At 33.8% G+C, this 13682-nt stretch overlaps 1 protein-coding gene across 1 annotated transcript; it reads left to right on the top strand.

The window, feature by feature from the left end:
- The first annotated feature begins 45 nt into the window (after positions 1-45).
- Positions 46-13085, top strand: LOC105314940 (eukaryotic translation initiation factor 4 gamma 3-like). The gene is made up of 15 exons (XM_011409383.2): positions 46-222; positions 464-568; positions 870-1001; positions 1159-1263; positions 1529-1679; positions 2516-2628; positions 2685-2824; positions 4526-4796; positions 5080-5252; positions 9940-10119; positions 10681-10810; positions 11734-11889; positions 12124-12205; positions 12317-12463; positions 12814-13085. Exons 1-15 carry the CDS (start codon positions 193-195, stop codon positions 12996-12998), a joined length of 2100 nt encoding a protein of 699 aa, XP_011407685.1. The 5' UTR covers positions 46-192; the 3' UTR covers positions 12999-13085.
- Positions 13086-13682: the final 597 nt, after the last annotated feature.

The following is a 13682-nucleotide window of genomic DNA, read 5'->3' as shown; positions in this document are numbered from 1 at the left end:
TATTTTATTGTTGTTGTTGTTTATTGTTGTTATTATTGTTGTTGTTATTATTAACAGATAAAGGTAGAGATAGTGAAGGTTGATGACAATGGCGACGAGGTTGTGAAAGAGACAACCTTCAGGAGAGAACTGCTCACGAGATGTCAGAAAGAATTTGAAAAGGATAAAAGAGACGATGAGACAAAGGAAGAAATGCTCAAAGCTTTAGAGGAGGCAGCACCGGTAAGTATTGAGACTCCGCCTACTGACACACCCATTTTAATTAAATTTATTTTAATTTAATGAGTTCATAATTAGCTTATGAGCCGTATCATTTTCTGTTTATCCATGTCCATGTTGTGTTTCTACATCTTGTGTATAATCTTAATTTTTATATAGTTACTATTATTATCATCATCATTGATTTACACAGTGTTACTATTGTTGTTCATTTATTATTTATTGTTATTGTTGTTGTTTATAGGAAGAGAAGAAGTTAAAAGAGGCTGAGCTGAAGGAGTGGGAAGATAAATCACGTAAAAGATCACTAGGGAACATCAGGTTTATAGGAGAGCTCTTTAAATTAAAGGTATACCTAAATGTACATGTACGTAATGTTGATTCACACACACACACACACACTGTGTACATATACATGTACATGTACTTTATTAATGAAATTAAGTGTTAATTAATTTAGATGTACTAGTACCTATACTACCTACATGTACTAGTACACACACACATGTACATGTACATGTGTGTGTGTTTTTAACTAGGACTGCATGTACATGTACATGTACATTAATTGTGTCTTGTACATACAAAAGTTCATGTATATGGTTTAAGTTTATAAATATCTTTTATCTCCCTCTCTCTCTCCCCCCCAGATGTTATCGGAGAGTATCATGCACGAGTGTATCGTTAGATTATTGAGATCAACGTCAGATGAAGAAGCATTGGAGTGTTTCTCAAGACTCATAACTACCACTGGGAAGGAACTGGACCATCCTCAAGCTAAAGTAAAGGAATCATGGCTTGTATTTGTACATATACAGTGTATGTGAAGTTTAATTTACTGTATATATTGGTCTTTGATTATTTACATGTATTATTATTATTGTTATTGTTATTGTTAATTATTATGTTAATTTTATAATTTTTTCTTTTTTGTTGTAGCAACGTATGGACAGATATTTTGACAGAATCAACGAAATCATTGACAAGAAGAAGATATCGTCAAGAATACGGTTCATGCTGCAAGATGTACAAGAAATGAGAAAGGTATTGCATCATAATAATATACAGTTATTGTGAGGTGTCCTTGATTCTCTTTTCTGTACTTTTATAATAATTAATGCAATTGCTGTTGAAATTAAACATTTAATATTTCAGTGTTTAAATGTACACATGTGCATTTGTATTGAAGAAACTGCATGTCTATGCATGCTTTTCTACTGTCTAAATTTCTTGATATTCTTGTACTGTATAGCCTATTATTATTATCTTATCATTATAACTTTATTTTATTTTATTTCTTGTTTATTAGAATGATTGGGTATCAAGGCGACAGGAGACTCTAAAGACCATAGACCAGATCCATCAAGAGGCTGAGATGGAGGCAATGCAGGAGAAGGAGATGATCAGGTCACTACAACCAGTATCAGGGAAGCAGTACGCTAGGGATGATAAGAAAAGAAGTATGTATAGTGTATAGGGATCTATATTACCATATGTGGTGCTGTATTGATGTTTATTTTATTTTGATAATTGCTCCAAAATTATACCCAAAGTCTCAGGCCAAATTTTGCAAAAATTGAAAAGTAGAGAATTCTTCATTTTTATAACTTTATCTGATACATATACATGTTTTTATGTTGTGCAAAAAGTTTGAGCTGATTCCGATAAAAATTGGATTTTTTTACGAATTTTTAAAGTTGCTCCAAAAGTCCCTGTATTATAGTACAGGGTCACGGACCAAATTTTGCCAAAAATAAAAAGTAGAGAATCCTTCATTTTTATAACATTTTCTTGTACATATACATGTTCTTATGTTGTATAGAAAGTTTGAGCTGATTCCGATCAAATTGGATTTTTTATGAATTTTAAAAGAGTCTCCAAAATCAGGCCAAAGTCCCTGTACTATAGTATAGTACATGGTCTCAGGCCAAATTTTGCCAAAATTCAAAAGTAGGCAATTCTCCATTTTTATAACTTTGTCTGATGCGTATACATGTTTTTATGTGGTGTAAAAAGTTTGAGCTGATTCCAATCAAAATTGGATTTTTTATGAATTTTTAAAGATGCTCAAAAATTGGGTAAAAGTCCCTGTACTATAGTACATGGTCTCAGGGCCAAATTTTGCCAAAAATGAAAAGTAGGGAATTCTTCATTTTTATAACATTTTCTGATACATATACATGTTCTTATGTTGTATAGAAAGTTTGAGCTGATTCCAATCAAAATTGGATTTTTTATGAATTTTTAAAGTTGCTTTATTATTATTATTATTATTATTATTTTATTATATTTTCAGGTAAAGGTGATGATTATTCCGGCAGTAGAAAAGGAGACAAAGCGACTGGAGGAAGGAGGGACTCAACTCCTGACGTATCAAGAATTCAAGCTCTTGGAAATAAAAGAGAAAAAGTAAACCCTTTCTATCACACTAAGCACGTTTTACTTGTTTTACTTGTTCCGTTTAGACCACACCCACTCTAGGCCCGGCTAGTCTCAGACCAGGTGGATGGAAGGGTGGGCGGAGTCAAGGCCAGACTCCTCCCCCTCCTGCCTCAGCGACTACTGATGTGAAGGATAAAGGACCAGCCAGTAAAGGACCACAAAGGTACATGTATGGATCAACCTACAAAATCATGTACACGTACATGTACTTGATGTGTATGTACAGTATAGTCTCTCTTAATGGACACTCTTTATAGCGTACACCTCCATTTAACAGACAGCACCTAGTGTACCAATTACATTCCTTACTGTATAAAATAACCTCCACATAAAGGACACCTCTGTATAACAGAGACACTTTCTTGCCCTAAAGCCTCCATTATATAGAAATACATTTATCATGTATGCGTGCATGTATACATGTATACTATATCCCAACTGAGTTTGACACCAGCCGCTTGGAATTTGAAAAATGTAGCCATACGTCACTAATGACGTCTAATAATGATATTCATAGAAACATGGCCGATATTTTACAGGTGCCTAGTTGGCCTGTATTTCACTTTTAAATGGGCTTTGTTTGTTCTGATAAGCAGTACAATAGCTGCTGGAGTCAACTAGTCTTCATATTAGCCATTATTATCAAAAGATCTTGCTCTGTTAGCTTTTAAAAAGAAGAATTATCAGTTTGGGCGCTCGAGCACATGTTCTTATGTAAACTATGACATAGATAAATTGTCATAAAACGTCATTTTGGTATGCCATTGGGTTTATAGGGAGAACCCGGTTCTCAGGGTTCCCAAGGGCTGAGAGACCCAAGACCTGAGATCCTGTGATGGCATTGGGCGACTAAGAACCTGTGAAAGTTTCATCCTTATCCCACATTCCTATAAAAAGTTATTCCAGTTTTTCTTGGGTCAAACTCAGTTGGGATATAGTATAGCATAGGGAAATTATTCTTACAATTTTTGATGTACAATCGTACAAGTACTTGTACAGTATGTAAATAATTGATAGCCTTGTATTTTGTGGAGCAACAGGAAATCTTGCTGATATTACATATAATATACATGCATGTACATATAAATTGTTGTTATACATTATTATTGTTGTTGTTGTCATTGTGTGGCATAAGGTAATGGTAATCAATCCTTCATTGGACTGATTAGTGTCTTTTATCTTTCAAATGACAACGTACAGTAAAGATGGCAAATGCATTGGTCTTAGGAAGTGTTGTGGTACTCCATACAACATATTTCACCTCCCAATGTACAATTAATTAATGCATCAATTATTATTAGTATTAATTTTTAGTACATTTATTATTATTATTCATACATGATGTTATTGAAGGATGGTGATGTGGCTAATTTTATTTTATACATTTATAGTACCTGCATGAGCAATTACTGTAAAATTACAATTAAATTACAATTGTATATACGCGTACAATTTTATTTGTAGCATTCATTTACATGTACATGTATTTTAAAGAGCACCATTTTCTCATTAAATTGTATTGTTTGATATTCTTATGAACCTGTTGATTGTTCTACCATACACTGTACATGTACTGTATTTTAATGATTAAATGCCTGGACGTTTATTTTGTAACAACAAGAAAAAATTTTATTAAAAAAAATAAAAAAGAAAATTTGGGCGGGACAGAACCCACAACCATTAGCAAACCAGACCAGGACTCTTAGCTATCAGTACACTGGAGCTATTTAAGCAGTGGGGGCATTATTTTTGGTATAAATATCTGTATCTATAGCTAGAATATAATTGAGACAAGCATTTATATGGACCATGCAGACATTTATACAGTAAAATACAGGATATTTATTGTCCCTATTATTAATAGGTCTAGTACTTCCGGTACTTCTAAGAAGTCGTCAACTACCACCACTGCTGGTGGGCGGGGCTCACAGCCTCAAGCAACACGTCGGAGCCAATCAGATGAGAAATCAGATACTCTTAAACTAGTGAAGGACTTTTTGAATCCACAGCCACCACCTGCAACTCAAGCCACGCCCACTCACACAACGTCAAAACAAGACAGACTCACTGAAGAGGTGGTCGAGAGAAAGACGACCACAATAATAGATGAACTGTCAGAGAATCAGGACTATAAGGTGTGTGCTAAAATTCCCAAAAAATGGCTCCAAAATCACCCCAAATTTTTATTACATTTTCTGATACATATTGATGTCCTTATGCTGTGTAGCAAGTTTGAGCTGATTCCGACTTCAATTTTTCAGGTTACAATCATTTTTTAAAGACTCCAAATTTCCAAAAAATGGATCAAAAATCACCGCCAATTTTTATTACATTTTCTTATGCATATTGATTTACTTATGCTACATGTACATGTGTAGATCTAATATAGCCATTACATTAATTGCTTTAATTCCATAGGAAGCTATAGAGTGTGTGATAGAGTTAGAGTCCCCTGGTCTAATGAACGTGTTTGTACAGACTGGGATCAACCACTCACTGGAGAAATCATCAACAGTTCGGGTATCAGTTGGGAAACTGTTTGATACATTAGTAGCAAAGGATCTATTAACAACTGAGAAATTAACATCAGGGTAAGCGGAATTACATGTACATGTATATGGTCTCTCTTAATGGACGCTCTCTATAGCGTACACCTCCATTTAACGGACAGCACCTAGTGTACCAATTACATTCCTTACTGTATAAAATAACCTCCACATAAAGGACACCTGTATAACAGAGACACTTTCAAAGTGTCCATTATATAGAGGCTAGTCTGTATACAATATATGTACATGTAATTGCTTTATATAAATGCACATAGCTAGACCCCATTGTGTTTATTAGTGTTCAATGGGTCGTAGAACATGTGCTATATTAATGACTGCTGGTCAGATATTTCGCTGACACTATGATACTAATGATGAATAGAGTTAGATAGTAGAGTCTGACACATAATAATAATAACAACAACAACAAATAACCTACATGTACATGTAGTTGTTGTGATTTAAAATATAATTGTTTGATTGATTTATAGTTAAGCTGCTACTGTACATGTATATTGTGCCATATTCCATGCGATGTATCTTGGAGAATATCAATGAATGATAACAATTAATAAAACTTGACTTGTTCATGTGTGCATGACATATTGCATTTTTACGACCTGGGGGCTTCGCCCCCAGGTCGTTCCTATAATTGATTTCACCCACGTGCGATATATATATATTTGTATATCCACACTTACATTTCTTCTATACATGTTGTATTGGAGAAATAACAAGCTTTAGCAACCACCCGCCCACGCTACGTAAGTGGGTGTGGTCACGGCAAACAAGATGGCGGCTTGCACATGGGACAAAGTTATGAACTTTCTAACAGCGAAAGAACATAGAGATACTGTCTAAAGACTTCTCTAGAAGCATTAGAAGGTAGAGAGAACCTTTATAAGTCTTAATAAGAACCCAGTTGTACTTGCAAGGTGGTGAAAACAATTATAGGAATATTTTTACACTAATACGCTTGTTTGTTGGGATGGTTGGTGGTGATTATTTGACTTGTAATGTATTGGAAAAAAGAAAAGGGGGATCACTGGGACCTGCTTAATAATCCTTCTTTTTGGTATTTGTGTTTTATGATTTTTTTGGTATTTCGAGATTTTGAGAAGTCATCTAATAATATTTTTGGTACTTTAGAATTTTATACATGTTGAATTGCTGAGCAGTGCCAAAGCACTGCATCAGTTGCATGGCCCCAGATCACCCCCAGTCAGTAGTAGTAGTTGATTCCTTTTATAGTCAGTGATTTTATTTGATATTGCACTTGTGGGGCTGCAGTGTTACTGTAGATAACAGGAAATGATACCATCACCATGGTAACAGTGATACGTTATATCAGTATCATATTTCATGCAGTGTCCCTCCCCTTTTATAATACGCTTACCTTTTAGCTTTAAAAGAAATTTTAAAAGACCTAGATCAAAAATCTCCTAAACTCCCTCTAGATCTAACAGTAGCTATACTTCATTTATTTGGAAAAAAGTAAAAGGGGATCACTGAGACCTGCTGCCTTAATTTCTTTTTTTTGGTATTTTTATAATTTTTGTGGTTTGTCAATGACTTTATTTTTTTGGCATTTTTAAATTTTGAAAGTTAAGTTTAAATTGTAAGGCCTAATGCTGGCACTGCCTGTGCAAGGCACTGCATTTGGTGCATGACCAGTGCACCAGTCGCATTAGCTGCATGGCCCCAGGTCACCCCAATCAGTAGTAGTAGTTGATTCCTCTTATAGTTGGTGATTTTATTTGATATTTCGCTTGTGGGGCTGCAGTGTTTGTTTAGATAACAGGAAATTCCACTGTCATAGTAACAGTAAATAATACACACAAGGACATCTGCATCTGTTTACCGTATAGTGGTTATATTTCACTGGAAATAAATTCCTTGAATTTCGCATTTTCATTAAATTTGCGAAAGTAAATTCCACAAAAGAGGTGTGGCACACTAGGAAAATGGCTGCAGACGCTAGGATTCGCAAAAATTTATACCAACAGAATAAAGCCCCTATATGGTATCTGATTACCTTTGCATTAATTCTTATGTTTTATTAGATGTATTTGTGCTGCAATGAGACATATAGTGCCCATTTTAACTCTTCGTGTCGTGTCCTTTTTTGAAACTGTCAATTTGAAAAGAATAAGCACATAGTAAAACATTTTACCAAAATGAAAGGTAAAAAAAAAAAAAAGGTTTTTTTTTATCTTGAGTAAAATAATTTAAAAAATTTTTGATTCCGGTATGAGCTCCAGAGCTAATAAAAAGGAAGTGCATCTAAAAACATCTAAAGGGGGCTTGCTGGAGCTTTTTATGTTGTTCCAAAAGTTATCTGTTGTTTTTTTCTGTTTTCTTTTATGTTTTTGTGATTTTTGTGCTCCAGCTCACCCCCAGCAGTAGCCTGTTAATTCAATTATTTATAGCCGTGTGTAATTATGTTGTGAGGCTATCGTGGGACGTTAGTGTTTATTATTACCGTATAGAAGGAAATTTTGGAGGGACTAAATTTTGGCGAATTGCTAAATTTTGGTGATTGGCGAATTTTAATTTGGCGAATTTGTGGCCACGTGCCATTGAGCATGCGTATAATGGCTCAAAATGGCGAATGTTTATTTTGGCGAATGGCTATCAAAACGCCAAATTCGCCAAATTTAACTACCTCCAAAATTTCCTTCCATACGGTATCTACTCTTGATCAGACATGGGGTCAATTACATGTACATTCAAATGTAATCTATTACAATTACTAGTACCAGAAAATTTTTGATATTACTATTACATTACTTGACTAAACTAAAGTAATTATATTATATTACTATTACTTGACAATCAATTCCTATTACTATTACTATTACTTTATTATCGTAATTGGATTATATTACTGTTACTTTTATGTGAAGGTACATGTACATAAGTATAAGCTTTTTGTTACAAAAATGTGCTCCTACACATGACTAAGCAACTTGAATAGACTCGGGTGTGCCACAAAGTTCTTCCTGACAGTGGCACTGACAAATTGATGCTTAATGATTTCTATGAACTGTCAAGTGCAGCATGTACAGTACAGTGCGAAAAAAAGATAAGTAGCTACTCTACTTTTGCATAGGTACCGTATACTGGGAAATTTTCGAGTAGCCAAATTTTCGCGAATTTCGCGTTTTTTGCTCCGTCGCGAAAATAAAAATTGCGAGATTCTAAATTTCCATTGCCACGTGGTGGAGTTTACAGGCTATTCGCGAAAATATTATTTCGTGAAATCTTACAAATGCAAAATTCGCGAAAATTTAGCGACGTGAAAATATCCCAGTATACGGTAGTTTGCTACTCCTTCGTTGTACATGCGCAAACCCACCAGTGGTAGTAGTGCGCGTGGTCAGCAGCAGGACAGTAGCTCGACGGTGAATCGGGCGAAAAGCCTCCTAAACAGCCTTCTAACAGCAAAGAGCAGCAATAGAGATGCACTTGGAGAGCACAGACAGCCAAGAGAAGCATCCACAAGTCATTTGAGAGCCTCTAGAGTGCGTGAGCGCTTGCTACTACAGAACATGTGACTGGGCAGTACCGCAGTACTTCCTGGGCGTAGCGCGGCGAAGAGTAACGAAGTAAATTACTACCTACACACTACCTGCGTACTACTGTTGCTACTTATACTTTTTTCGCCTTCTACTGTACATGTACATGTATGTAATCAACACCTATTACATCATAATTTCTATTACAATTACTATTACTGAGAGTCTATTTCATATTACTATTACTGTTACAGTGGATTTCGGTTTTTTCAATTACTATTATATTACCATTACACCAATATTTGTAATCATTACTATTACTATTACCCCATGTCTGCTCTTGATAACAGGAATTGTACAGTCAATTTGTCAAATTTTACCACTTCATTTTTTACGACCTGGGGGCATTTCTAGAAAGTAGAGGGAACCTTCATAAGTCTTAATAAGTGCCCAGTTATGCATTTAAGGTGGTGAAAACAATTATAGGAATATTTTTACACTGTTAGGCTTGTTTCTTTTAAAATGATGCCAATAATACTTTTTTATCTGATATGTGTTTTATTTATTAATAATTATAAATGTTTTTATGATGATCAACACAGCACATTTTTATAATAAAAATGGTAAAAGGGGGCTTGCTGGTGCTATAGGTATATAGTTGAAACAGATTTTAGTTTTTGTTGTTTTTTGTTTTTATGATTTTTTTGTTATTTTGTGCTCCAGCTCACCCCCAGCAGTAGCCTGTTGATTCAATTATTTATAGCCGTGTGTAATTATGTTGTGAGGCTATCATGGGACGTCAGTGTTTATTATTATCTACTCTTGATAACAGGAATTGGTTGTATGTTACAACATGTGACATATTTTTATGTACACATATAATGTCGATTACTGTTTACTTTCATTATTATTATTACATGTATAATGTGATGTACATGTACATGTGTGTGTATTTTCAATAAATGCTAATATAAATTCTACCCATTTGTAGAGTTTATAGCAAGGTAACTTATTGGAATCATTTGGTTTTTTAGAATTGATCTATTTTGTCATCTAGTACATGCATGTACATGTATGTTCAATTCAATACTTTATGTTTTAGTAAATTCATGTCCTTTTTGTACAGTGCTCTTGCATGTAATGTACCTAATATCTCCTCTCTCTCTCCCTCCTTCTCCCTCTCCCCCCCTCCTCCTCCCTCTCCCCCTCAGGTTACAGGTGATGTTAGAATGTGGTGAGGATCTTGAAGTTGATATTCCAAAGGTGTGGGATTTCTTTGCTGAGATAGTAGCGCCGTTAGTGTCCAGTAGTAACCTCCCACTCAATAATTATGTTAAATTATTACGTGAGGCTAACATCGAAGAGAGAAAATTATCAAGAAATGTAGCGAGGTTAGTTAGTGCAGGGAAAATGCTGTTTTAAAATAATACTTTATTTTTATAAGAAAAATATTTTTGGCTTTAAAAATTAACTCCAAAATCTTGAGCTAAACTGCCAATTTTCTTTTTCATTTAATTTGTTCTGTAATACCGTACGGTTGGTAATATTCGAGGGTCCAAAATTTCGTGTTTTCTCCAAAATGTCCTTAGAAGCTAATATTCGTGGGTACAAATATTCGTGGATGGCAGTTAGCAAACTTCTTTTCACTTGAATCTACTGGACTAGTTTCCAATACATGGCTTATGGTGGAATATGGAGTAATAGACAAGGACTTTGGCTCCTCCACTGGCTTGGAAATGGCAGTTAGAGCTCTGCATGGCCCATTAATTAGTTTTTATTTGTAGGTGGGTAGGGGTTAAAATTTTGTGGATAAAAACTAACCACGAAATTAACGAAAATTAATACCCCACGAAATTTACCAACCGTACGGTATTAACACTGATCAATTGTGTACTGATTGTATGTAGATGTACATGTATATTTGTTCTATCATTGCTTTGTTCTGTTTCTAGAACTCTTAAGTATTGTGTTGATCACTCGGGCAGTAAAGAGAAGGTGTGTCAGCTATGGAGAGGGTGTGGTCTCAGATGGACTGAGATTGGAGTATCGGCAGATGATGTAGTTGGATTTCTAAAAGACGAGGTATTAATATATTCAGTAGATCAAGAAATACTTTATTTTGAACTGAATTTGATGTACATGTAGCTTTACTGTTGATGATTAGTTGTTTGATTGGCCACTTAAATTAAATACCCTGTACTGTATACACATGTGCATCTAATGTAGGGACTTTGGCCAGATTTTTGGGTAACTTTGAAAATTTGTAAAAAAAATCCTGTTTTGATCGGAATCAGTTCAAACTTTTTAAACACAACATTAGAACATGTATATGTATCAGGAAAAATTGTAAAAATGGAGAATTCTTTACTTTTCAATTTCAATTTTGGCAAAATTTGGCCTGAGACCGTGTGCTATAGTACAGGGACTTTTACCCAATTTTGGAGAATTTTTTTAAAAATTCGTAAAAAATCTAAATTTGATCGGATTCAGTTCAAAATTTAAACACAACATAAGAACATGTATATGTATCAGGAAAAATTGTAAAAATGGAGAATTCTTTACTTTTCAATTTTGGCAAAATTTGGCCCGAGACCATGTACTATAGTACAGGGACTTTTGCCTGATTTCGGAGCAACTTTAAAAATTTATTAAAAATCCAACTTTGATTGGAATCAGCTTAAACTTTCTACACAACATAAGTACATGTATATGTATTAGAAAATGTTATAAAAATGGAGGATTCTCTCCTTTTCATTTTTGGCAAAATTTGGCCCGAGACCGTGTAAAAAAATTATTATCTCATTTATTAACCTGCTATTTATCCCTGTGTTATATCTATTTTGTAAAAAAAAATTGTTTATTTAAGGGCTCAGTTCCCTTCTACACTGTACTATAGTACAGGGACTATTGCCTAATTTTGGAGCAACTTTAAAAATTCAAAATTACCAAAAATTTAAATTAAAAATAAAATTACCGAATCTACAATTCTCTTTTATTATTCCCAGGGTGTATCATTTCTTGACTCTACTCCAGCTCCTTCAGCTGCTGATTCCAGTGGATCAGAACTCCACTCACCAGACAACCCTCCCTATCTTAATGACCTCTCATTATTATTCGGATCAACAGTTCACACCAATGATGATATATTAGACTTAATTGAGGTACAGCTCCTTATACATCTACTGTCTGTACATGTAAATGTAGCACCATAGTAAATGTGGTATAAGTAATTTTTGTATAGCAATGAAGTACACTATATTTAGAATTGCTAACCATTTTCTTGTCATGTATTAATATGTTGAGTTAACCTTTTTTTCAGTGTCTATTTGAAGCTTGTTAATACATGTACTACAGTTGTACATGTACTTTGTTAAGATTAATGTTCTTCTTTTTAGAAAAAAGTGTCGCGGAGTGAGTCAAAATCGGAACAGTTCATTAGAACATTGTCAAGAGCCACTGTCGGTGGATCCACAACTGGTAATAAATAGATATATAATATTTTATTATTATTGTTATTGTTATTATTATTATTATTGTTGTTGTTGTTATTATTATTGTTATTATTGTTTTTATTATTTATTGTTATAGGTGAAGGTCAATCTACTATATATAATGATGATATGTTTGCTAAGCGTCTTCCTTTATTAAAGAAGTGGGTGGATCAGGAGGAGGAGCTTCAAGTTGTAGTATTGGATGCTATCCAATTGGAAGTGAATAGATTAAGACATCCACCAGGTACTGTACACGTACATGTACGTACACATTAATCCTGACTTCTACTATTTTTTGTATGGGCCAGACCTGTGCATATTGCTTGTATATGTAGGTTAGATAGTAATAGATACCAATTTCAAGGATGTTATGGATTAATTCCAAAGCATTTCATTAGCAAAGTAGTACTTTTGTATTGGGTTTTGACATCAGCAAATGTCCACACAATAGTAGGCAGGTGCTGGAAATGTTTTTAATGCTTTTAGCTGGTGTAGCACTGTAGCCATCGCCATTATAGTGTTTCAATTTAGTAAAGCCATTCTTTTGTGTACAATTTACTTAATAATGACACTCTCTCTCTCTTTCTTCTGTAGGACTTCTACATAAAATATTCAGTTCCCTCTATTCTATAGAAGTAATATCAGAGTCGGCTTTCTTAAACTGGAGAGACAGAGGTAAAGAGAAGGCTGGCCGTGGGGTGGCTTTACAGTCAAGTAAAAAGTTCTTTAATTGGTTGGAACATGCAGAAACTGAGAGTGACAATGATGTAGGATCATAAAATCACACATTATTAAATTATGTTTCTATGTATATAATGTGTGTCTTTCTCTCTCCTTCCAATGAAAGAATATAAATTTATTATTATTATTATAGTAATATATTTATTATTATTTATTTATAATCTCGACTGTTACTATTATTATTATTAACAATAATTATTATTGTTACTTTGTTGCTGTACATTTTCTGTTTTTTTTTTTGATGTGATAATGATAATTTATTGTTTACATGTTTTTGTACTATTATTATTATTGTTGTTATTATTATTATTATTTGTACTTTATTTGTACAACTGGTTCGATGTAATGTTCTGAAAAATTTTGTGATTTTTGGAGAAAGTTATTGTACTTGATGCAGCACAAAAATTAATGATACTTATGAAATTTTTGTAAGTTAAAGCTGCTATGAATATTATTTTATGCTTTCAATTGCCTTTTATGCTATGTATGTTCAAGATTGACTGGATATTCCTATAATCAATTCATTAATGAGTACCTTGTATTGCCAATTCTAATCTTAATCTTTGCAAACATACAGTAATCTACTCTAAAAAAAATCAACAATTTATTGCCAATTTTTGGATATTTTTTCCCCCTAAATTTGTCAATTATTCTCCTTTCCTTGTTGCACTTTATCAATGGGCATTGTTTGTATGAAGTATACCTCATGCCCCATCAGTCCA

This window comes from Amphimedon queenslandica, unplaced genomic scaffold (genome assembly GCF_000090795.2).
Source record: "Amphimedon queenslandica unplaced genomic scaffold, v1.1 AMPQUscaffold_12236_Cont12545, whole genome shotgun sequence".
In the NCBI taxonomy this organism is placed as follows: domain Eukaryota; kingdom Metazoa; phylum Porifera; class Demospongiae; order Haplosclerida; family Niphatidae; genus Amphimedon; species Amphimedon queenslandica.
This window is presented reverse-complemented; position numbering and strand designations above follow the sequence as displayed.

Excerpts from the sequence above, each read along its gene's own strand:
- LOC105314940 (XM_011409383.2), top strand. The coding sequence starts at position 193 with ATGCTCAAAGCTTTAGAGGAGGCAGCACCG. Across the intron at positions 2,629-2,684 it reads TTGGAAATAAAAGAGAAAAA|ACCACACCCACTCTAGGCCC; the intron begins GTAAACCCTTTC and ends TGTTCCGTTTAG. Across the intron at positions 2,825-4,525 it reads GCCAGTAAAGGACCACAAAG|GTCTAGTACTTCCGGTACTT; the intron begins GTACATGTATGG and ends TATTATTAATAG.